Source organism: Peromyscus californicus, unplaced genomic scaffold (assembly GCF_007827085.1).
Source record: "Peromyscus californicus insignis strain IS unplaced genomic scaffold, ASM782708v3 Scaffold_8__1_contigs__length_139910024, whole genome shotgun sequence".
In the NCBI taxonomy this organism is placed as follows: Eukaryota; Metazoa; Chordata; class Mammalia; order Rodentia; family Cricetidae; genus Peromyscus; species Peromyscus californicus.
The window spans coordinates 4,145,963-4,170,992 of record NW_026294606.1 but is presented as its reverse complement, the minus strand read 5'-3'; the positions used below and the strand labels follow the sequence as shown (position 1 = coordinate 4,170,992).

Here is a 25,030-nt window from a genome sequence, read left to right as displayed (position 1 = left end):
GAATTGTTTTCACTGGCTTTCCATAAATTAGTGCTTAGAAAAGAACTTGCATAAAGCAGTCTCTCTCCAGCTTCTAGAGGCACTCATTACCAGTATAGCAATTGCAATGCACTGGTTAATTGCAGAAAAGAATTCTGGGTAGAAAAGGAAATACAGGACTTCCAATTTTAAAGAATACCACTGTTGGGGTTGGACATGGCTCAGCAATTAAGAAGACTCACAATCATCTGTAACTCTAGTTCCAGGGGACCCGATGCCCTCTCTGGCTTGGTACCACGGGCTCCTATATATGGATGGTGCACAGACACCCATCCAGGTGTGCACACACATACACATAAAAATAATAAATAAATAAATCCTTACAAAAAATAAAGAATGCCATTGCCAGATTGGGAACTTAGCTAGATAGCAGAACACTTGCTCAACATGCACACCGGCACTAAGACTGATCCTCAGCCTGGGGAAAACAATCCATCAACTAGTAATTATCAGCTGCAGCTGTGATTAGTAGTGCATTCTTGCTACAACACTGGGACACTGAGGCTAGAGGGCCAAGACTATGACTTACTCCTTTTGGCAAGGGAGAGCTGAACCAAGTGCTGGGTGATGTCAACAGCATATCTCATCCCACAACCTAAGGAAAGCAAGTGCTTTTATATGCCCTGCCTCCTCTGATCCCTATAGTAATCTCCACATCAATGCTGAGATTAGCCCCATTGTGCAGATGGTAACAATAGCAGTCTCAGAGAACTAAGTGACTTGCCTAAGGACACAGGGCCAAGGTAACATAAAGATCTAAACTGCAATTTAAAATAAGGCAGAATGCAAAGTGAAGAGGAATCCCTACAAACTGATAGGCTCTCTAGGCCTGCAGGTACCAACTGTGAGAAAAGCTCCCCGGAGCAGCTCTCGGGCAGAACAGCCCCAAGAAGCCTCTAGAACCACCGACAGGAGGATTTCAGGCTTCCTGGCCTGTCACAACCCCAGCTGTCTGTGAGCTTTCCAAGTCCCTCACATCTTATTTGCATATGGTACATCACTCCAGTCACAGAGGAATTTGAATGGATATTTGAATGGATGTTTCCAGTCAGCCTATTAATGACATTGCCCCAAATACTTTACATTGCCAATTAAGACATTTGAGGGCTAAGGGAGGGACAATAATGTAGAATTGAGAAAAAAAATCAGTACTTAAAGTTTTAAAAATTAGCTTTAATGTAAGTTTTATCATATCTTCTCATAGTTTGATTGATCCTTATTGCAGGCCGTGGTGGTGCATCCCTTTAATACTAGAACAAGGAGGGCAGAGGAAAGGTGGATCTCTCAGTCTGAGGTGGCCTTATCTACATAGAGAGTTTCAAGCTCACTAGAGCTACACAGGAGACCCTGTCTCAAAAAGAAAAAAAAAAAAAATTTTTAAGACATTTTAGTCCCTTTAATGATCTTTCTTCGGATCATTTCTACCCACTGCAAATTTACACATCAAATTAAACTCCTCACTATTGTATGTAATCTTAAACAAAACCTTTATGTTTCCTTTATGAAGATCTTCAAGGGAAATTATCAATTTCTTCACTTGGCAACTTGAAACTCATGTCTGTACTTCATACATATATACATACTTAAATGAGCTTCTGCAAATACAGGGACAGCAGGTACTCCCGTTCACACCTGCTGAGGGTTCACACCTCCCTAGTTATTCCTGAGCAAGAGCACCTGTAAGAGGGTTTGAGTCTGCAATCAGTCCCTTTAATATTTCTAGGTACAAAACATTGATCTATAAATAAATCATCATTAGTAGTAGTAGTAATTTTAGACAGGGTCTAAAGTAGCCCTGGATGGCCTGGAAATCACTAAGTAGACCAGGCTGACCTCAAATTCACAGATCTGCTAGCCTCTTCCTCTTGTACTGGGAATATCAGTGTGTGCCCCTCAGCCTGGCTTAACTCTCCATCTTAAAAGTTCTTTTTAAAATGGCCCACCCAACTCAGTCAGTAGAGTATGAGACTCTTAAAAGTCCCTTTTCCTCCTCCTTTTTTTCATGTGCTTGTTTTATTTTGTTCTTGAAACCTAGACTGGCCTGAACTCACTCAGGGAGCCAAGGTTTATCTTCAACTCCTGATCTTCCAGCCTCCACCTCCCAAATATTATGATTATACCAGTGGGCCACCACACCTGACCTAAAAATGATTTTCAAAAATCATCCCTTCTCCAAGGTTTTGCCATGTAGTCCAGGCTGGCCTCAAATTCTCCATCCTCCCACCTTATCTCAGAATTGCAGTTCTGAGATTGCAAGCAGGTAACACACATATCTTAATTTTTTAATTTCCACACGACAAATGTAATTAGGAATCCACACCTACATTAAAGTACGCACAAAACTTATTAAAAAACAAAAGACAAAAGACAAAAAAAAAACACACAAAAAAAATCAAAAGCCCAGAAACCACCAATACATACTCAATTTCCTCCTCAGGATCCCAGGTCCTACAAGCCTGAGGTCATGGTCACAGTGACAGAATGAACCCCCAATTTCTGTTTCATTGGAGTCCCACTTTTCCATCCAGCACTGCATGAACAAGTCTGGACAGTTTTCACCCCTCCAATCTGCAGAACTGCGGCTCCACGCCACTCTGGTATCCTACACAACAGCCTTTCTAGTCTGTTCAGCTCACAGATTAGTACCGCAATGGTTCTTTTTATGGTTCTTTAAACCCTAGTCCAGGAAGAAGCAGCAGGAGGATGGCTGTGAGGCCAGTCTGGTCTACACAGTAAGTTCCAGGCCAGTCAGCACTACACATTAAGACACTGTCTTTAAAAAAAAAAAAAAAGAGGCAATTTTTAAATCCAATTTCATACTATAAACAGTTTTTACTTTTTTGCATCTAATGCACGACTTTTATTTCACTTCAGTGAATACATCAATTAGATAGAAATAACTTTCTTGTTTTGAGGAATAACTGCTATACAACATCTACTTGCACCTTTTAGAAAAATGCACAACCACTTTGTATAGTTATTATAAAGCATGTGAAGTTACTGAGAAATGAAGTTTAGCACTTAGTTCAAGGTTAGCCTTGGCTACAGAAAAAGAGACAGATTTTGATTCTTCTCAAGGGAGCAGCACTGCTTTTATATTGAATTCTCAGTCTTTAATTACCTGTTTCCCATATCCTGGTGTAAAGCTTGTGTTCTAACTTCCCTGGCCCTGTGTGAATTTGGTTAAACAGCAACTCAGCGTCTCCTTTTCCCCCCAAAGTTCCTCTCTCCCTCCCTCTCTTTGGAATATATGCAGACTATACCCTGTCTTCGCATTAAATATTTTTAGTTTTTTTTTTTTTTTTTTTTTTTTTTTTGGTTTTTCGAGACAGGGTTTCTCTGTGTAGCTTTGCGCCTTTCCTGGGACTCACTTGGTAGCCCAGGCTGGCCTCGAACTCACAGAGATCCGCCTGGCTCTGCCTCCCGAGTGCTGGGATTAAAGGCGTGCGCCACCACCGCCCGGCAAATATTTTTAGTTTTAAATTGTCATGTACATTCTTAACACACTTTAAAATTAAAATTATGAACGTGAAAATACATACACATCACTCCTAAATTACAGTATGACCTCCAAGGGTATATGACCCTCTTCTGTAAAGTGTTTACTAATGTAAAATGAGCCTTACTTTTTTTTGTGGGACAGTACCCTACTCTGCGGCCCAATGTCTGAAATATGTTGAAGTCACCTAATTATAGCACTATAAACCCTAACATAATCACATTAAATAGCTCATTACTGAAAATAACAAAACTTATTTGGAGGGAAAAAAAATACAGACATGTAACCTAGAGACTTGAAACATACCTGGACTTCCTGCTTCCATTTCTGACATGGCTTCCAGGCTGGTGAGATCCTTCTGAAACAGCCGTCTAACTGCTCTGCAGCCTCTCCCCTCCTGCCACCGGTAGCAATCTTCACTTTCTTGAAAGGATTCTTTCCTTGACCGGCTGATGGTAGGAATCCTAGGTCCAGGCTTGAACTCTCTCCAGCTATCTGCATTACTAGTAAGTTCATCAGGCAGCCATCTCTTATTTTGATCTTTGTGGTTGTCATTCATCCAAGCAGGCTGACTGTAAATTGGGTTTTTAAATGCATACGGATTGCTGGAAACCGCATATGGTCCTTTCCTGGGGGCATTCCCATAGTTCCCGGGTGCTATCTTTTTTTTTGGAAGGCCTTTTTCCATTTTATTGCTATGGCCTTTAGCATAATCATCCATTATTAAATAATCTTGTTGGGGATGCCCCCTTCTGAAATCATCATCATCAGTAATTCCACGGTCTTTAGTGCGCTTCATAAAGTAAGGTTTTGCTGTATCTCCCATGGTCTTGAACTTTAATTTTCTTACTTTGTACCTGGAAGAAAGCGTTTCAGGAGAAACAAACTATAAAATGCCATCATACCAAATACTCAAAGTAACACACTGATGCCCTGAAGACTTATTTTCCCCATTTAAAAAATAAAACTGCTAGCCGGGTGGTGGTGGCGCATGCCTTTAATCCCAGCACTCGGGAGGCAGAGCCAAGCAGATCTCTGTGAGTTCAAGGCCAGCCTGGGCTACAGAGTGAGTTCCAGGAAAGGCGCAAAGCTACACAGAGAAACCCTGTCTCGAAAAACCAAGAAAATAAAATAAAATAAAAATAAAAAATAAAACTGCTATTACATCGCTAATAATTAGTGCATTCCAGAAGTTAGGAGGCTTAGCCCGACATCGTTCATAAAAAACAAAACAACAACAAAAAAACTAGTCATTTAATATTTGACTAAATACGAAGGCGCTTCTATAACCTCAAAAACTAATGTAGCAACTTGGTCAGCTTCTATGTAACAAAAACACCTCTCTTCAAAGTAAACATCCTAAGTCAACACTGTTACAAAACTCCCCCAAGTCTATTTAAAAAAAAAAAAAGTTGGCAATTACTTTCAAGTGTCAAAGCAGCTGAAACTATGTGAACAGATTTCATTTAAATCAACCCCTCTCTTTGCTTTACTTTTCACTTCAGACCCGGCGCGAACGCTGGACGAAGGGGCAACACTTGCCAGCAAGGTACCACTCTAAGGGGCCGAGCTTGCGACCAAGGGATAACGCCAGCTGACTTACCCGATTTCTTAGTCCCCAGCCCCAGACAAGTCCGGTTTCGACACCAACCACAATCCTCCGCAGAATGACACTCCTTTTCCTTCCCCATTCGGCTGCCCCACCCCTGTGTGCCTCAGTTTCCACAAACGGAGTCCCCAGGCGATGAAGGCAGCGGCACCGCACTACTGGCTCTGAAGTCGCCGTGGGGACTAGGAAGCAGGAAGCACTCGGCCATTGACAGGATTCCGGGGTCCCCCCGGCCAGGGCCGGAGCCCCGACACAAAGTGAAGACACGGACTCGAACCCGAGGGCTCCGGGCGCGCAGCCGGGCCGAGGCGGCCCGAGAAGGACGGCGCCAACGTACCTCGGGGCCGGGCAGTAAGCTCCTCGGGGCCGGGGGAACCCAAGGGCCCAGCCCGGAGGCGAGTCCGGGAGGGACGCGACGAGACGGCGCCCCGGAGCACTCACCAGCGCCGCTGCGGTCCCCCGCCGCTTCCTGTCCGGGCCCGGCTCCTCTCCGTGTTTTCCTTCGGCCCCACTTCCGGCGCTCAGCGCCGTCTCATTGTGCGCGATTGGAAGCCGGCGGTGCCCCCGCCCCGCGCCAGCCGCTGGCCGGAAGCGTGCACCGGAAGCGCGCGCCGCCCAGGTTCCGCCCAGCGGCGGGCGCGCGCGGCGCGTGAGGTCCGAGGGTCTCGGTTGCTAGCTTCTTGTGGGTTCTGTTGCCGAGCACTTTCGGACTACCGGAGGCTCTCCTGTGGTTTCCGAGGAAACTGAGCCAAACTGTTGCTGCCTTTTTATAATTCCAAGTGACTCGAGGTTTCAGTGAGGGCTTCATTGCCGACCTTGAAGGAAGTCTAGCGACCCAAGCCTCTCCCTAACCCAACTCTCATGCCCAAGGGGAACGCTTCCTCCTCTTTAGGCTGCATGTGATATAGTTTGACTTTATGAAAAGTCAAATTTTGGCAGGGCGTGGTGGCGCATCCCTTTAATGCCAGCTCCTAGGAGGCAGAGGCAGGAGAATCTCTGAGCTCAAGGCCGGCCTGGTCTACAGAGTGAGTTCCAGGACAGCCAGGACTACACAGTGAAACCCTGTCTCAAAAAAAGGTCGTATTTTGAGGAATACATGTATTGGTAGATTTGTTTTCTAGCTGGGCATTCATTGTTATCTGAAGTAATCTAAATGCCTCAACATCAAAACATCAAGCAACTAATAAATAGGAAGTGCTGGGAAAAGTAAGGCAGTTTTTATTTCTATGCCTACCACATACAAATTTAAATCCATTGGTTCTGTGGCCAGTCTTAAAATGAGGAACATATACAGCCTTGGCTATTCCAAGACACTGTTTTGAAAACTTTGTAAATAAATATTAACTCAATCCTAATAATTTAGGGAGAAAGGAATACAATAGACTGCTAAAAGGCAGAAGGGACACAGCTAAGTGGTAGGCGTTCTACAAACAACTTGTCAGAGTTGGTCTTCTGTTTCCACCTTGTGGGTCTTAGAAATTATCTGTGGCTCTTACTGAGCCAACTCCAGGGTCCCACAATGTCAGTAGTTCTTCTAACATAAATTGAGCATTCCTATCACTCAGAGTGAATGTGACTACCAAGCAATGTACTGTATCCCTCTGTAGATACATTTAAGGAATGAAGGGGCTGAGGGATTGAGTGAGAGCATTTGCTACTTTTACGGAGGATCAAAGTTCACTTACCATCACCTGCAGTGGATTGCTCCCAACCATTTATAACTCCATTCCTAGGGAATCTGACACTCTATTGGGCTCCATCAACACTTGCACGCCCAGACACACACACACACACACACACACACACACACACACACACACACACACCTTTTAACAATGAGGAAAGTACATTAGAAACAGCTCTAGGGGAAACATGATCATTCCCATTTTTGAGATGGCAAAGCTTAGCCCTTTAGGAGAACCTGACTGAAATCCAAACCTTCACCAGCTGGAAGTTTTTATTTAGCTGTGTGACTTGAAACACACTCTTAAAAATTTGTGATAGTCTCTTATGTAGATGTTTTGGTTCTGAAAATTTATGGGAGCCAAACTAATAATCTGTTTGCCAGGCAGACAGTGAGTCCAAAGAGAGTTGGTGATACATCATTATATTTATTATGGGCCACAACAGCGTCACCACACCCAGGTGAGTAATCTCTGTACCAAAGTCCTGGTTTATGTAAGCCAGCCTCCATTCCTAGAATCCTAGAGGAAGGACACAGCTACACTGTTTTAAAGATTTAAAATACTTTTATTTGCATATCTTCAAAATGTTTTCCAAGGTCATTTCCTATTCTAAATAGTTGCTTTTAAGATCCTGAGTGCTGCTGGGTTGGGGATTTAGCTCAGTGGTAGAGCGCTTGCCTAGCAAGCGCAAGGCCCTGGGTTCGGTCCTCAGCTCAAAAAAAAAAAAACAAAAACAAAAAAAAAAAACAAAAAACAAACAACAACAAAAGATCCCAAGTGCTGGAGAGATGACTCAATGGTTAAGAGAATGTGTTACTCTTGCAGAGGTCCAGGTTCAATTCCCAGCACCCACATGGCAGTTCACTACTCTCCATAACTCCAGTTCCAGGGGCTCCAAGACCCTCTTCTGACCTCCATGGGTACCAGACACACGTGTGTATAGACATATATATGAGCAAGACATGCATGCACACACACAAAAAAAATCTTAAAAAAAAAAGGAAAGACTCATCTTCAGGGACTGGAGAAGTGACTCAGTGGTTAAGAGTATGGCTACTCTTGCAGAGGACTCAAGTTCAGTTCCAATCACCCACGTTGGGTGGCTCACAGTCGCCTGTAATTCCAGCTTCAGTGCCTCTGGCCACCTAGGGCAACTGCACTCACATGCATATACATAATAAAAAGAAACAAACTCTTAAAAACATCATTCATTTGAGGATACTGCTCAGTTAGAAGAATGCTTTTGATTCCTTTACAGCACTCAAAAAAAAAAAAACATATTGATGACCTAATACTAATCAAAAATTACTGACAGCAAAATAAAACCGTCAGAATATATTGGAAATTTATATTGGTCATGGTAATTCTAATGTAGTTGAAATGTTTGGTTTGGATTTTCTTTGGAAGTCCTTGGGAAGAAGACTGAATTTCTTGGAATGTTTGTGGCGTTGCTTCAGTAACCCTGAGCAGAAATGTGGCAGCAGGAGACAGTAGATTATTCCAGAATTGTTCTAAGAATAGTGACACTGCTCTTCATATTACATTGTATCTTCTATAGGGAACGGAAGTTTTTAACTGTGATACATGTGTAACAAACTCAGTGTCCTTTGTTCTGTAGGTCCATGGCATCAGAACAGTGGTTATCTTTATAGTTTTATCAGCTAGGGTTTTTTTCTCTTTCTCTCAAGGCTTTTTGTCCACTTTGTTAGCAAATTGTGTTCACTCTTCTTTAAGTACACCTAGGAAAAGAAAACAAAAGAAAGGTAAACATGTCCAGAGTCCAGTGACTTCTTACCACATCTCCAGCCTGGAATCTGGTATGACTCTGTCAGTCACTAGCCTGTCTTGGCTGGCTTGCCCCAGTCAGTAGCTTTCAGAGAGTTAGGTTTTCGTTAAGTTCTTGTTGCTTCTAAGAATAAACACAGGTTCTTAAAATGTCCACACTCATGTATAATATTAGAGGGACCAGCCTTAGTATTATACATCCCAGGGGCTCAGGAGAGAGAACTACTAACGGCGAGGACTATTTTCAGGAAATAGAATCTCAGCACACCGAGCTCTATAGTCCACTTCCTTTAATTCCTCTGGCACAACATCCTTTATACCCAGCTTCAGTTCTGTTCTCATGTCTAGCTCCTTTCTTGGCTGATTTCTCTCTATATTTATCTACTGCTTCCTCTAAGTTCCATCTTAATTCTCTTGTCTTAACTCTGCCTCATCTAGGTCCTTTTCATCTTGTTCTTACCCAGCTAGTACTTCCCCATCTGACTCTTCCTCATCTTCCATCTTGTTCCTCTGGTGCTCTCCTCTAGCCCTTCAATCTAATTCTTCCCCATCTCAGTTTGTTCCTCTCAAGTTCCTACCCGTTTAGTTCTTCCATTCTCTTTTCTCTTCTCCATCCCTCCGTGCCCTGGAAGTCCTGGTATATAAAGCCAGGCTTCCAGGGTCAAACGGAGGGGTGATAAGAATCACATAGGGAGCCAATAACCGTTAATTATCATTTGCAACCCCAAAGGGAAGTGACCAATGGGGAAATGAATTAACTAAAGGCTAAATTCGGGTAATATCTAAGAAGAGGGAATCTTATGTGCTCAACTATAGTCTTAAATGTGATTAGTAGATATGTTAAGAATCTATAAGTTGCTAGGTCAATGGGAGAAAATAGAACTGTCTTCTTTTTTCCTGTGGCTCCTATCTGTCCAAGCTATCTGCCGTTTTTCTGCAGGGTGGGGGAAAGTGTGATCAGTCGCTAGGCAACCTGTGTACAGCTAGATGCCTTTGGTGATAGTTAAAGGGAGATCTGGAACCAGAGGTAAGGTTTGGGAAAGGAGGAAGTAAAGCTTAATTGGCATATCCGCCAGGCCTTCACAAATGGGTAGCCTGGATGCTTAAGTCTGTTCTTAGAAAGTACGGAGGTATCACTGATAAGGTACTTTCCTCCATCTGGGGATGGACCTGGCCGGATGCTGCCAGTGATGATAATTACAGGGAAGCTTGAACTGGGGTTTGGGCTGAGCATAGCTGTCAGCACAGAAGGTTATCTAAATATTCCTAGAAGTGGTTAGGTAAGGAGTTAGCGGTCTATAAAGTTAGTAAGGCTGTAAGAAAGGAGGGTCCGAGCTGAATCTGTAAAGCTATTACTTAATGTCCACCTGACCTAGGTGGTGTCTCCTTGTGGAATTTACCTTAAATCAGGAGACTTGCATGTGGACTGTTATTACTGCTAGTCCTTGAAAGTGGCCAAGGGAGATATCTGATTCCAGAGAAAGCCTTTCCTGAGGCTGTTCTCCAAATACCTGGAATGTGTATGTCCAGAGAGTGATCAGTCCACACTGTTAGCCCTTCTTGGGGAAAAGTCAATTAGGAAAACTATGAAGGTACACATGACTTTCATAACAGAATACAGCTGATATATAACAAGCCAAGTAACACCAAAAACTCCTTGGGATTTGGCTTCCTCTGGAGGAATTCCCTGATTCCTCCAGGTAGTGACTTTGCCATAACCAGCTGAGTTCTTATAATATATTCCTGTGGCCCGCAGCACCACACAGCTCCGTTTGCCTTCAGATACACATTTACTACTCTCATGAAGATAAAACATGACGTGTATTTGGCCTTTGTTTCCTGCCTTGTTTTGCTTTTCTTTACAGATTGATAAGATGAAAACAAGTAAAAAAAGGTCAAAAAGATTTTTAATACAAGTAGTTCATATTGAGATTGAGACATTTCAAGCCAGGTTTTATGGTGCATACATATATTGTCAGCACTCAGGAAGCTGAGGCAGGAGAATTCTGTGAGTTTGAGGACATCCTGGGACACACACACACACACACACACACACACACACACACACACACACACACTCACGCTCACAACTGTAATTCCAGCACTTGAGACAGGAGGAAGACCACAAGTTCAAGGACAGTTTGGTCTGCATAGCAAGTATCAGGCTATCCAGGCTATATAGCAAGATCCCATTTCAAAAACAAAAAGAAGTTAAAAAAAAAATGGTTTGATTGTAAATGTGGTTTATAACTTTGTTTGTGAACTTTGAAGAAGAGTATAGGTTTGTATAAGGAAGGGAAAATGTTAAACTCAAAAGTCACACATATTTTTACCTTAAGTAGTTAGTCATACTCATTTTTTTTTTTTTTTTTGGTTTTTTTCGAGACAGGGTTTCTCTGTGCAGCTTTGCGCCTCTCCTGGAACTCACTTGGTAGCCCAGGCTGGCCTCGAACTCACAGAGATCCGCCTGGCTCTGCCTCCCGAGTGCTGGGATTAAAGGCGTGCGCCACCACCGCCCGGCTCGTCATACTCATTTTTACCTTAAGTAGTTCACTGGTATTCACAAAAATGTTTTTTGTAAGTTGTATTAAAGTTATTGACTTTAAGCCAACAAGTAAGATGTTTCCTTCCCATGTCCCATCTTTCTCTCCTATCTCAATCTTCCTTTGGGTATCTAGTTCACATTGTCTTGGCCTTTTTATTTCTGCTCAAAGGTCATGTTTCATTGCAGCCCCTCTGAACACCTCTCTCTCTCTCTCTCTCTCTCTCTCTCTCTCTCTCTCTCTCTCTCTCTCTCTTTCTCTCTCTCTCTCTCTCTCTCTCTCTCTCTCTCTCTCTCTCTCTCTCTCTCATCACCTAGCTACACTCCCAAGAGTCTCACTATAGCTCTGGCTGGCCTGGGACTCACTATGTGGCCTAGTCAGGCCTCAAACTCCCAGCAATCCTCCTGCCTCAAGCTGCCTGAGTGCTGAGCTTGGGGCTTGGGATCAAACTCATAGTGTGTTAGGCGTAAGAGTACAGTAGATTATTCCAGAATTGTTCTAAGAACAGTGACACTGCTCTTCATATTACAATGTGTCTTCTGTAGGGAAGGAAGTTAGCTGCACTCTGCCCCTCTCTGCCGCTTTCCTTGTCTCCCTCCTCACTGTGTTTCTCGCTGTTAGCACTTTGTATGCTTATCAGATTCTTCACTTAGTCATTAAAATTATTTGCTGTCATCTTTTTCAAATAGAATATACATTTTGAAATGTCAGTGACTTGCCTATTTTGTTTATAAATATACCTTCTAGGACCTAGGATATTAGCTGGGTCATGGCACTTGCTGGGAAGATTTGAGGGACAAATGGAGTTATGGAACAAGTCAGTTTCTGGTCAGTGGTTCTCGTGAACATTTGTGTGATAGTTTGAATGTGATTGGCCCCCGTAAGCTCATAGGGAGTGGCACTATTAGGAGGTATGGCATTGTTGGAGTGGGTATGGCCTTGTTGGAGGAAGTGTGTCACTGTGAAGGAGGGCTTTGAGGTCTCATATATGCTCAAGCCACACCCAGTGTTTCAGACCACTTCCTGTTGCCTGCAAGTCAAGATGTAGGACTCTCAGCTACTTCTCCAGCATCATGTCTGCCTGCACACTACCATGTCGAATCATGATGTTAATGGACTAAACCTTTGAAAATGTAAACCATCACAATTAAATGTTTTTCCTTTATAAGAGTTTTGTGGTCATGATCTCTCTTCACAGCAATAGAAACCCTAAGACAATTTGGTTCCCTTTTAAATGTTTTTCTTTGTGATAAGATCTCCATATCACAAAGAATAACTTAGATGCCTCTCCAACTTCACTTTCTCAAACACCACTGTGTCCTACCTTTTGTTTTTGTTGTTTGTGGAAGGTGATTTTTCTTGAGATGGTCTCCTGTAGCCCAGACTGGCTTTGAACTGGCTGTGTAACTAAGGATGACCTGAAACTACTGATCCCCTTGCTTCTACCTTGCAAATTCTGGGATTACAGACATGTGCCTGTGTACCCCTGGTTCCTCTCTTTTGTTAAGGTGTAAAAGCACAAAGACCTAATATACGACAGAATTTACATGTTTTTGGGGGCAGAGTATGGTGGCACACACCAATCCTAGCACTGCAGATGGGTAACTGTGGGTTCCAGGCCAGCAAGGTGTAGTTACTGAGACCCTGCTTCAAAACAACAACAGAAGAAGAAATGAATTTAGGCTTTTTTTTTTTTTTTTTTTTTTTTTGGTTTTTCAAGACAGGGTTTCTCTGTGTAGCTTTGCGCCTTTCCTGGAACTCACTTGGTAGCCCAGGCTGGCCTCGAACTCACAGAGATCCGCCTGGCTCTGCCTCCCGAGTGCTGGGATTAAAGGCGTGCGCCACCACCGCCCGGCGAATTTAGGCATTTTAATCTGAAAACAGTTACCCCCCCACCCCCAGCTAGTCTGGAATTTTCACCAGGCACAGGAGATCCAGCTTTTGTCATTTGCTTTGTTTTCCAGCATGGAAGACAAGTAAGCACTCCACCCCAGGTTGTCCACCCAGCCCTCTGTACTTACAGCAAACAAACGAAAAACCAGAAGGTCTTTCTAAGCTTCTCAAGCAGGCCTTTAACTGTCAGAACTCGTGCCTTAACCTCCCCGTGTAACAGACCCGTGCCACCACACTCAGATGTGTAGATGTTTGGCCCAAGGTTCCCTTGTAGCCCAGACTGAACTTGAACTCATAACTCTTATAGCCCATCTTTCCAAACACAGTTTTTACTAGTCTGCACCACCACACTCAGCCACCATATTGTTCACAGGGTGTGGTAACACTCACCTTTAATCCCAGTGCTTCAGAGGCAGAGGCAGGGGATCTTTGTGAGTTTGAGGCCAGGATGGTTACATAGCCAGTCCCAGGCCAGCCAGGACAACATGGGGAGACCCTGTCTCGTTTGTGTGTGTTTGTGTGTGTGTGTGTGTGTGTGTGTGTGTGTGTGTGTGTGTGTGTGTGTGTGTGTTGGAGCGGGGTGGTGGGAAAGAAAACATTTTCAGGCTGGGTACATTTTCAGAAGGGGCTGAAGCAGGAGGATCATGAATTTGAGTCTAGTCTGGGCTACAGAGTGAAGTACTGTCTCAAGAAAAAAAACTAAATAAATATTTAGGTTTATTTATTTTGTTTTACATGTATCAGTGTTTTGCTTGCATATGTGTATGTGTACCATATGTGTGCTTATGTGTGCATGGATGTTGGAAGAGGCTATCTGATTCCCCTGTAACTAGAGTTACAGACAATTATGAGCGTTCTTGTGGGTGCTGGGAACTGAACCAGGCTTCCCTACAAGAGCAGTGAGTGTTCTTAACCACTGAACCATTACTTCAGCCCTTCAAATCCTTTCTTCCCATCAAGAGATCTGTCTCTCAACACCCCACTCAGGTTCTCCCTCCACTTTTCTTGGATGGCACTTAGGGATGTGATCATGTGGACTCATAATTAGCAAGGAAAGTCCTTGACACCACACACACACACACACACACACACACACACACACACACACACGAGAGAGAGAGAGAGAGAGAGAGAGAGAGAGAGAGAGAGAGAGAGACAGACAGACAGACAGACAGACAGATACAAACACATATACACACTGACATACACAGAGACACACACACACAGAGACAGAGACATACAGACACAGTTGTTTGAGTGACACTCTTGCCTCCCTGGTCTTTGCAATTCAAGTCAGTGTTAAGGCGGTCGTTGGAGCAGCCAGACAACAGGCGGAACGTCAGCAGCAGTCAGCTGATGTCCTATTGCACAAAGCTGAAACTCGAGCGCTTTCCTGGCCTTCGATAAATCAGGATGAGAGAGATAACAGCTATTTTCCAAAACAGGTTAGTTCTAACTGTCATGGTCATGGATGTCCCCTCTGGTCTAATCCTTACACAAAAGGATGCTCAGGTGACCCAGCGCTGGACATCTGCAGCTTTCTCTGTTCTGCCTGCACTTTGTAAAGGGACCCTGAGGTGACGAGGTGCTTCACTTTCTCCAGCCTTGCTATGTCTCTGTGAGGAACTTCTCTTGTTCATGTCCACTGGAATTTTTTTTTCTTTTTAAATTCTTAGTTCATTTGTTCGTACTTGTTTTGTGTGCATGTCTGTTTGCACATGTGTGTGGAGATCAGAGGACAACTTTGAGGAATTACTCGTCTCCATGTGGGTCCTGGGGATGGAACTCAGGTTGTCAGGCCTGGCAGCAAGCCCCTTTACTGACTGAGTCATCTTGCCAGCCCTGAACCATTTTTTAAAAGTTTGTGGAATTTAACAATTAAAATCAAGCCAGCTGAAATGGCTAAGCCACATATTTATGGTTTTATATTTTATTATTTTATTTAATGGGGTGATTTTGTTTGTTTGTTTTGGAAATGGGGGGGTCTCATTTTTTCATTTTTCTTTATTAAATTTTCTACTCATTCTACATACCACCCACAGATCCCACCTCCCCCCTCCTCTCACCCCCCAGCCCTCCCTCTCAAGCCATCCCACATCCCCCAAATCAAGGTCTCCCCAAATGGGGGAGTCAGCAGAGCCTGGCACACTGAGCCTAGGCAGGTCCAAGCCCTTCCCCACTGCACCAAGGCTGTGCAAGGTGTCACACCACAGGCACCAGGCTCCCAACAGCCTGCCCATGCACCAGGGATGGATCCCGATCCCCCTGCCTGGGTGCCCCCCAGTTCGAGGCAAACAACTATCTTCCATATCCAGAGGGCCTAGTTCAGTCCCATGGGGGCTCCACAGCCACCAGTCCACAGTTCATGGGCTTCCACCAGTGTGACCGGTCATCTCTGCACATCCTCCCATCATGATCTCAACATGTGTGTGTGTGGGGGTGTCTCATTTTATAGTATAGGCTGGCCTGGAACTTACTAAGGCTGACTTCAAAACCATTGCAACCCTCCTAGCTCAGCCTCCTGAGTGCTGGAATTATAGGCATGAATTACTAAATTTGGTTTGGTTTTGTCTTTTTTCCCCAGTGTGTGTGGTGTGTGGTGTGTGTGTGTGTGTGTGTGTGTGTGTGTGTGTGTGTGTGTGTGTGTGTATGTACACTCAGGTCCTCTGCAAGAGCAGTGGACTCTCTTTCCTGATGAGCCGTCTCTCCAGCCCTAGTTTTGTCTTTCAAGCCCAGCCTCTCTCTGAGTTATGCTGTCTGCTACCTGGGTCTGGGTTTGTCCAGTCCCAGTGGTTTGTACCTACTGACTTGGACTCACCCTTCACAGAATATCATTGCACATCCCTCTTGGAGCCTGACTGCAGCTCAGAGGTGATTTTTGGCATGGTTGCCATCATTTTGTCTCAATTGTGATAACTCCTGGCTACTTTGCCATTGGTCTTTCTTGGCACCAAGAAGGATCTAGAAATGTGGACTTCTTCTGAGGACATGTGGACTCTCAAATATGTTTGAGGCTTCCAGTCCTGATGCTATCCAGTTTGACTCTGTCTCATTAATATTTTAAAAATACTGAAACCATTGTAGGTGATTTCCTTCCCCCTGGCTCCAAGCTGGGGTCACATGCTTAGACTTCCCCTTACTGCTATCAACCTTCCAGGGATGGCATGCTCTTTTCCTGTTGCCTCATAGACCACCACCCCGCATTTCACGTCTCTCTTTACTTCTAAGTCTCGTGCTCTGTGTAAACTGAACACCCAGCTCTAGCCTTTTCTCAGATGACACTGCTGTGCTTCTCAAACTGTCCTCAGGGACAATGACCCTCTCATCTCTACACCCACTGAGAGCAGGCGTCGCCTTCTCATTGGCCAGCCTTGTTCCAGAGCTTTCCTGGGCCAGACATCTCCAGAGGTTTCCTTGTTGGTTTCACTTGGTCAGGGACTTGAACTCGCGTGGGCCACAAGGCTGTCCCTGTAGAGTCTGCACCTTCCCTTCACATTTCTGACTAAAGCCATTCTGGGAGTCACACCTGTGTCCATCCAGAGGGTTTCTGATTCACCTCTAGGCCGTTCACAACTTTATAACCACAACCCTCAGAAGCTAGAAGGCCCCATTGCCTCTGACCAGCATTATACACCCTCGTGGGATAGGGAGAGCTCAGGGCTGGAGTCTTTTGTTTTTTAAGATTTATTTTATGTATATTTATGTTTTTGTGTGCTTCTCTGTGTGTATGTACTTGCATGCAGTTATTCCCAAAGGTCAAAGAGGGTGTCTGATCCCTGGGAGATGAAGTTACAGTATAACGAGAAATCCACGGAGTCTCTTTAAATGGCAAAAGAACTTATTAAGGGGAAAAACTCACTATACAGAACAGAATTGACACAGGTTCTGGAACACTGTTCTGGCCACCTGAATCAGTCCTATGAGGGAGTGAAGAAAGCGATGCCTACGTGCTTCTCAGGTCTTAAGGGTCACCAAGAGGCCACGACCCAGGGGCATATACTTCAAGGTCATAGGCAGGTGGAGCAGTTACCTGCGGTATCTCTAGGGGTGGTGCTTCAAGGTCATAGAACAGCTACCCACTACGTTATAGGCAGCTGAGTTGCCCTGCATGGGTGCTAAGACCTGAGCTCCAGTCTTCTGCAAGAGCAGCCAGTGCACCTGACTGCTGTACTATCTCTCCATCCCTAATTAGTATCGTTTTCAAATGGAAAGAAAATGTTTATGCTAAGATTACATTGCACCTCTAGGTTTTGATTGCTTTACTTCTTCCTCTGGTTTCTCTTTATGGGTTTTTAAAGTTTTCAGATGTATTGATGCTATAAAAAAAAAGATTAAAATATACCTTGAGACTTTCGACTTTGTGTGGATCGTGTGGACTCCACTGTCAGCAGCTCTTTGTCATCAGTCTGTTTTGTGCTGTAACCTGCTGCGTGGAGATACTGTGTAAGGATGCTGCTGATAGAGGAAGTATTCACTTTGCTTCACCTGCTGTAAATGCAAAGTGATTGCAGAAGTCGCCCGGGGCCAGTGTACTTCGCTGCGGGTTCTGTGTTGCTCTCAGGTGGCTCCTTCGCGTTTCCTGTTGGCTCCGGTGCAGCAGTGCAGCTCCAGCCTCGGGCCGGCCACTGCACCATGGCTTCCTCTTTGGAGGACTTGCAGAAAGACCTACAAGAAGTCAAAGTGTTGCTGGAAAAGTCCACTAGTAAAAGAGTGCGTGATACTCTTACAAGTGAAAAATTCAAGATTGAGATAGAAATAAAGAACAAGATGCAGGTGAAATCACAGAAGAAACCAGAACTTGACAATGAAAAGTCAGCTGTGGTTGCGGCTCTTACGACAGGATACACTGTGAAAACCAGTAATTATGGATGGCATCAGTCAGATAAGTTTGTGAAAATCTACATTACCTTAACTGGAGTTCATCAGAGTCCCACTGAGAATGTGTAGGTATACTTCACAGAGAGTCATTTGATCTTTTGGTAAAAAATCTCAATGGCAAGAATTTACACCATGATTGTGAACAATCTTTTGAAACCCACCTCTGTAGAAAGCAGTTCAAAAAAAAAGACTGATACAGTAATCACCTTATGTAGAAAGAAAGCAGAAAACACATGATAGGACTGCTTAACTCAGGTGGAAAAGGATGCAAAGAGAAAGCAAAGCCTTCCTACGACGCTGAGTCAGCTCCCAGTGAGGGATGAATGAACATTCTAAAGAGAACTTACGAAGATGGAGACGATGACATGAAGTGAACATAAGAAAGCATGGGCAGAATCCAGAGAGAAACAAGCCAGAGAAGACACAGAATTCTGAGACTTTTAAGTCCTTTGGGAACTGTGATGTGGAATGCTCCTGTTTCCAGTAAGGGAATGTTGTTGAACTCACATAAAATGTGACAGATAACTATTTACACAGCCTTCTAAGTAAAGACAGCAAAATCTCCATTTCTTACTGGAGGATTTGATTTAAATAAATATGCTTATTAAACTTTCTCCTTCAAAGAAAAAAAAAAAAGAAAAGTGATGTGGGTAGCATTTGTCTTGGAACCCATGAGTGAAATTTGTCCCTGAATAGCGCTCCATAGACAAACTCTCAACCAGTGGCCAGGCCAAAGATACCCTCCTTAGACTATGAAACTGAATCACTAAGCTTCCATACAAAGCTGAGGGAAAAGTCTGCAGACTTTTGGAGTTTCTTGGAAGCATTGTTCTAACACTCATCTATGTCTCCAGCTCTCTTTTTACTTTACTTTTATTTTATTTAGTTTGAGAAATGCCTCACTTAGTTGCTCAGACTGTACTTGAACTCACTCTGTATCCCAGACTGGCCTTAAACTGTGATTGCACTGCCTTTCCCTCTTGAGTAGTTAGGATTACAGGCCTGTGTTACAAGGCCCAGCTAACGTGTTTTATGTAATTTTTAATTTTTATATTTTAATTTGTAGGTAATTGCTTGTCCTCAACATGATGAAGCTTACAACATCATGAAAATAAAAAGAAGACGTATGGATGTACATGTCATGATAGACGTCAACCACAGGGGGAAAGTCCTGCTTGGTTACAGAGCCTTGTATTGGACAAGGATCTCTAGAGGAACAGAATTTATACCTAACAGGGGATTTACCAGAATGGCTTACTCTGTAGGGCTGGGGAGTAGCTGACTTCTAGACACCATCCTGGGAGGAAGTGCTCAGGGCTGGAGCACTGTAGAGGATGACAGCCTGGTAGCTGGTCATTCTAGGAAACTGGAGGCCTTGGCAGTCCCCATCTGGCATCGAAAACATGGAAGGCTCCAGAAGAGTTGTGGGTCTTCAGCCCACCTTGGAAGCCTGAAAAAGCTGGAGTCTGATGCCACCAGGAGTTGGTGGCGGCACAGCAGTAGCATCAGGATGCACTCAACAAGAGGTGGAGGCAGCAGGCTGGCCACACTGTCTAGACTACCCGCTGGAATGCGCTCCCCACACGGGAAGAGGCTTCCCTCCTCAGAGTCCTTTCTTGAATTGCCTAGACACAGGACTTTCAGTTAATTCCAGATCCTGGTAAATTGATAATCAAGATTAACGATTATGACATCTATCTTATTTTTCTTCCTGTAGTGCTGGTGCTCAAACTCAGGGCTGCTCACATGCTGTGTAAACATTTCCACTGAGCTACAACCTGATTCATTTGATGTTTTATATTTAAAATTATTTTTATGTATTTTTTTAGTGTTTCAAATGTAAGCTGAAAATAAAATTTTACCCTGTGGCTTCTATTTTTATTGCTTTGTTTTTTGAGACGGGTCTCACAATGTCACATGAGTTGTGTTGCATTTGAGCTCAGGTGGCCCTCATACTCACTTTCCTTCGTCCTTGGGGCTGTACGTGCAGGCTTTCTGAGTGAGCTGTGTCGCCATGCACAGTTGTGCTATAGCTTTCTTTTGAAATACATGGATTTCAAAACAGGCATGGTATGCCATGGGCCCCAAGCATGCACATGGTGCACAGATATACTGCAGACAAAACACCAGTGCACACGAAACAGAAATAAATAAGTCATTAAATAATTATTCTGAAGATGATATGCTTGGCCTTGAGGAGACATTAGGTGTCAGGGAGAGAAGAGAAAATGCTCAGGAGTAAATAGCAAGGCCTTCCATCCTTTAGACATTAAGAAAGATAAGAGATGGTGGTTGAAGAAGAAAGGAGGGGGGCTGAATGGCGAGAGAGAGGGCCAGAGAGATGGCTCAGCAGTTCAGAGTACTTTCTGTTCTTTTTTTTTTTTTTTTCTCTGTGTAGCTTTGCGCCTTTCCTGGAACTCACTTTGTAGACCAGGCTGGCCTCGAACTCACAGAGATCCACCTGCCTCTGCCTCCCGAGCACTGGGATTAAAGGCGTGCGCCACCACCATTGGGCTGTACTTTCTGTTCTTGCAGAGAACCCTGGTTCAGTTTGCAGTCCCCACACAATGGCTCACAATCATCTGTAAGAACACACATGATGCATTTACATAGTGCACATAAAGTAAATCTAAAATGGAGGAGGAGACAGTGAGGCCTTTGCTCTTAGCTGCTCTGAACTGTTGGTGGCCTAATATACTCAAAATGCTATGTCAAGACACCCTTGAGAGGAAGCAGGTGCGGACCAGGCCAGGCCGGTGTGTCTTCTCCAATGACACCGAGCAGAGTTAACACAGTGACTCTTAGTTCACAAGCACCCTAGGCTCACTGTCACCTGCAGGCTTTGGGTTGTCACCTCCTGGGCCAAAGTGGTGGAAGTTGAGCAGAGGAAACGGTTGTGAAGGGGGCGGTAAAGGAGCGTGTTTGGGAATTAAAGATGACGGTGGTAAAAAGAAAAGCCTAAACAAGTGCTGCACGCCTGCCGTGAAGAGGACACGTGACCTGAAGTCTTCTCTAGGGAGCACATGCTTTGTTAACTAAACATAGTAAAATACAGACAGCCCTACTGTCATGGCTGATATGCTTGAGAACAACTTCCTCTTGCCTCCTGAGACACATTCCTCCCACTTGGGAGGTGCAGGAGGGAAGAACAGGACCCTCCCTTGTTACTTTCCAACCTCCCCCTTCTCAGGCCACTTTTACTCCAGGGAAAATAGTAGAAGAGATGACATGAACAGCCCTGTTAGGACCCTTGCACAAAATCAAGTGGAGGGCAGGTCACTTAAATACATGTTCAGGGTGACCTGGAAAGACCTGATGCTAGTTCCAGGCCTCTTCGTGGGTTAGCCACCTTCCCCCAGGGCATTTGAACACCAACCTTTCCCTTTCTGTCACCTGCAACTTTTCCTTAGTGTCAGCTCCTCGTCCTTCCTCAGTGCTTCTGTGTGCAAGCATGTCAGGCATGTTATTGTCACTGTGGGCTTTGAGGACTTTGGTTTACTTTATTTATTTATTTTTACTGTCCTGGGGATTGAGCCCAGGACCTTGTCCATGCTAAGCAAGTGCAATACCATTGAGCTACATCCACAGCCTAGAGTTTGAAGTTCTTCTTTTAAAAAACTTAATAAAAAACCCATATTTTTTATTTATTCTTTGAAAATCCCATGCATGTATACAATGTATTTTATCACATCCATCTCGACTCATCTCCTCCAACTCCTCTGGATTCCTGAACATATCCTCAAGCCAACTTTGTGTCTTTTTAATAATCCACTGAGTCCAATTAAGGCTGCCTGTGTGCACATGGGTGGGGGGACATCCACAGCAGTGTAGGCAGCCTGCCAGTACCACAGCCCCCACCCCAATGTCTCTTGCTTCCTGGCTGCCTAGAATTCACTGTGTGACCTGCCTGCTTCTGCCTCCTGACTGCTGGGATTAAAGACGTATGCTACTGTGCCTGGTCTGTCCTCATGAAATTTTGTTTGTTTGCTTATTTGTTTTTTTTTTTCAAGACAGGGTTTCTATGTGTAACCACCCAGGCTGTCCTAGAACTCCCTTTGTAGACTAGGCTGGCCTCGAACTCACAGAGATCCACCTGCTTCTGCCTCCCGAGTGCTGTGGTTAAAGGCATGTGCCACCACCGTCCAGCCTTTCCCCATGAATTTTAAGATTAAAAAAAAAATTAAGTGAACGATATTGCTGGGATTTTGCTAGCATTGCTTTGGATCTGTAGGTTACAGCCATTTCCACAGTGTTGACGCTTTCAATCCATGGTCATGGTGGGTCTTTTAATCTTCTAGTGTTTTCCTCAATATATTCCTTCAGTGTTTTGAAGTTTTCATTTTAGAGGTCTTTCACATCCTTGGCTAGCTTTCTTTTAAGGTATTTAAAACAAAACAAACCAACTATCATGAATGGGTGTGTATAATTTCTCTTTCCATTGTCGTTTGTACACAGGGGGCTATTGAATTTTGTGTATTGAATTTGTAACCTGCCTCTTGACTGAAAAGTGTTTATGAGTTCTAACATTTTTCTAGTGGTGTCTTTAGGGTCTCTTACGTACAGAAGAATATGGCGATATTTTATTTGTATTAAAATGTTATTTGTATGTTAATAAATAAAGTTGCCCGGGGGTCAGAGCTATTAGCAAGCCATAGGAAAGCAGGGCAGTGGTGGCGTACTCTTGTAATCCCAGCACTTGGTAGGCAGAGCTGGGTAAGTCTCTGTGTGTTCAGGGATACCAGCCATTATTGGATACACATGCCTTTAATCTCAATACTAATCATGGAAAACCTGGAGGCCTATATAGACAGGCCGTGACGAGGCGGTCATGTGGTTGGGTTTACAACCAATGAGAAGGCAGGACAGGAACTATATATAAAGACTTTAACACAGGGGTAGCTCTGGTTCGGAGAGGTAGGACCACTGCAGGAGGAAGGGTAAGGTTTTAGCTCTTAGCTCTGACCTCTTGGCTTTCTTCTTTGCATTGGTTCTGTGTTTCTTATTTAACAAGAAGGTTGTTTACATCTACAGAAGAATATCATCTATAGATAGAGATACTTTGACTTTGTTGTTGTTGTTGTTATTGTTTTCATGACAGGATTTCTCTGTGTAGTTTTGGTGCCTGTCCTGGATTTCACTCTACAGACCAGGCTAGCCTGGAACTCACAGAGATCCACCTTGCTCTGCCTCCTGGGTGCTGGGATTAAAGGTGTGCACCACCACCGCCTGGCTTGAGATATTTTGACTTTTTCGTGTTCTATTTATATCCTTTTTATTGGCTTCTCCTGTCTTATTACTCTAGCTAAGCGAAGCTTGGATTGCCTGATGCCAAAACCAAACAAAGATGTAACAAAAGAGAAAACTACACACCAATTTCCCTGATGAACATAGAGGTAAAAATTCTGAATAAAATACTTGTCAAACAAATTCAAGAGCACATTAGAAACATACTCATCATGATCAAACTGGCTTTATTCTGGACACAAAGGATGATTTAATATACAGTAAATGTTATAAATTGCATAAATGGACTCAAATGGGCTCTGAGTAAGTGTGGAGAGAGAGCAGACCCTTGGTCTTGTTCCTGTGTATTAATACAATGTTGGGTGTAGGTTTGTCATTTACAGCCTTTATTATGTTGTGATATATTCCTTCAGGATTTTTATCATGAGGGTATTCGATTTTATCAAAAGCCTTTCCTGCATCTACTGAAATGATATGTCCTTGACTCACTAATTAATCCATCTGAGCCTGGACCATTTTTATTTGGTGATCTTAAAAATATTTATTTTTATTTTAAATATGTCCACATGTGTGTGTACATATGTGCATGTGTGAGTGCAACTATGCCCATGGAGTCTGGAAAAGAGTATCAGATCTTCCGGCACTGGAGTTACAGGTGATTGTGAACCATCTGGTGTGAGTGCTGAGAATCAAACTCAGGACCTCTGGAAGAGCAGTAACTTCTCTTAACCACTGAGCCACCTCTTCAGACCAAGCTGGGAAAATTTTATCCACTATTTCAGTCTCACTGCTTGTTAGAGATCTACTAAAATATCTTATCTCATTGTAGTTTAAATATTAAAAACAGTTATTATTTATGAGGCGTGTGTGTGACCACAGATGAACTGTGATGGTTAGAGGACAATTGTGGGAGCCAGTTCTTGCCTCCCACATGGGGCTCAGGGATCAAACTCAGGTCATTCATTTTGGCACCAACTACCTTTACCTGATGAGCCATCTTGGCAACTGGTTTAATTTTTGTAGGTCATATATGTCCAAAATTCATCATTTTTTTTAGATTTTTGCAATTCAGTGGAATATATATTTTTAAGGTAAGAGCTAATGATTTTCCAAATTTCATTATTATTTGTTATAATGGCTCCTTTTCATCTCTAATCATGTTAATTTGGATCTTCTGTCTTTCTCTTCTTGGTTAGTTTGGCTAAGGGTTGGCCAATTGTGTTTATCTTTCCAGAGAACCAACTCTGTCTCCCGACTCCTTGTCACTGTTTCCATTTCATTGATTTCTACCTTGATCTGAATGCTTCTTTTTTGACTTGCTCTTTTTTTTAATTCAGAATTTTTAAAGGTGCTTCCTTAAGTTATTTATTTGACATCTCTGATTTCCTAATGCAGGTATCTAGAGATATAAAGATGGTTGGGTGTGTTGTTGTTAGTGGTTTTTGAGACTCTGGATTGAATGCTTCTAGGATCTTGGCCTCTTATCTAAAGAACTGAAAATAAGGGCTCATAGAGGTTTACAGAAGTATGGTAGCATTATTTGTAGTGGAACCATAGTGCAGATTTTAGAGGGTACACTGTCAAGGCTGACAGGGTCCCAGCTAGAACCTGGCCTCTCATTTGATAGTCTCTAAGTGAAGGAGGGGCCTGCCATAAGGGGTAGTTTAGATGCTTCTCTATTCTGATTGATAGATTTGTTAAATAACCATATCTCTACTGTGAATGTCCCTTCCCATAATACAAATGGTTTTAATCATATGCATGCCCAATTAAACAAAGGCATAAGATGGTAAAGAAGGATTCTTCCTAAAAACTTACTTAGAAGACACAGCTTTGTTTTACTGCACAGGCACCT

General features: G+C 43.5%; 1 protein-coding gene and 1 pseudogene across 7 annotated transcripts in view; one reads left to right on the top strand and one right to left on the bottom strand.

Annotated features, from left to right (window-relative positions):
- Positions 1-5,707, bottom strand: part of Tut7 (terminal uridylyl transferase 7) — a 62,458-nt gene extending 56,751 nt beyond the window's left edge. For 5 of the 7 annotated variants that reach the window (XM_052728051.1, XM_052728053.1, XM_052728052.1 and 2 more), the window contains exons 1-2: positions 5,142-5,582; positions 3,845-4,395 (exon numbers count right to left, since the gene is read on the bottom strand). In XM_052728051.1, coding sequence (XP_052584011.1) covers positions 3,845-4,364 — 520 coding nt within the window. In that variant the 5' untranslated portion in view covers positions 4,365-4,395; positions 5,142-5,582. Of the gene's footprint in view, positions 1-3,844; positions 4,396-5,141 lie in introns of all 7 variants that reach the window. The other 2 variants (XM_052728049.1, XM_052728048.1) reach the window with 2 other exon arrangements.
- Positions 5,708-17,645: 11,938 nt separating this feature from the next.
- Positions 17,646-18,366, top strand: LOC128103557 (calcyclin-binding protein-like; annotated as a pseudogene).
- The last annotated feature ends 6,664 nt before the right edge of the window (positions 18,367-25,030 follow it).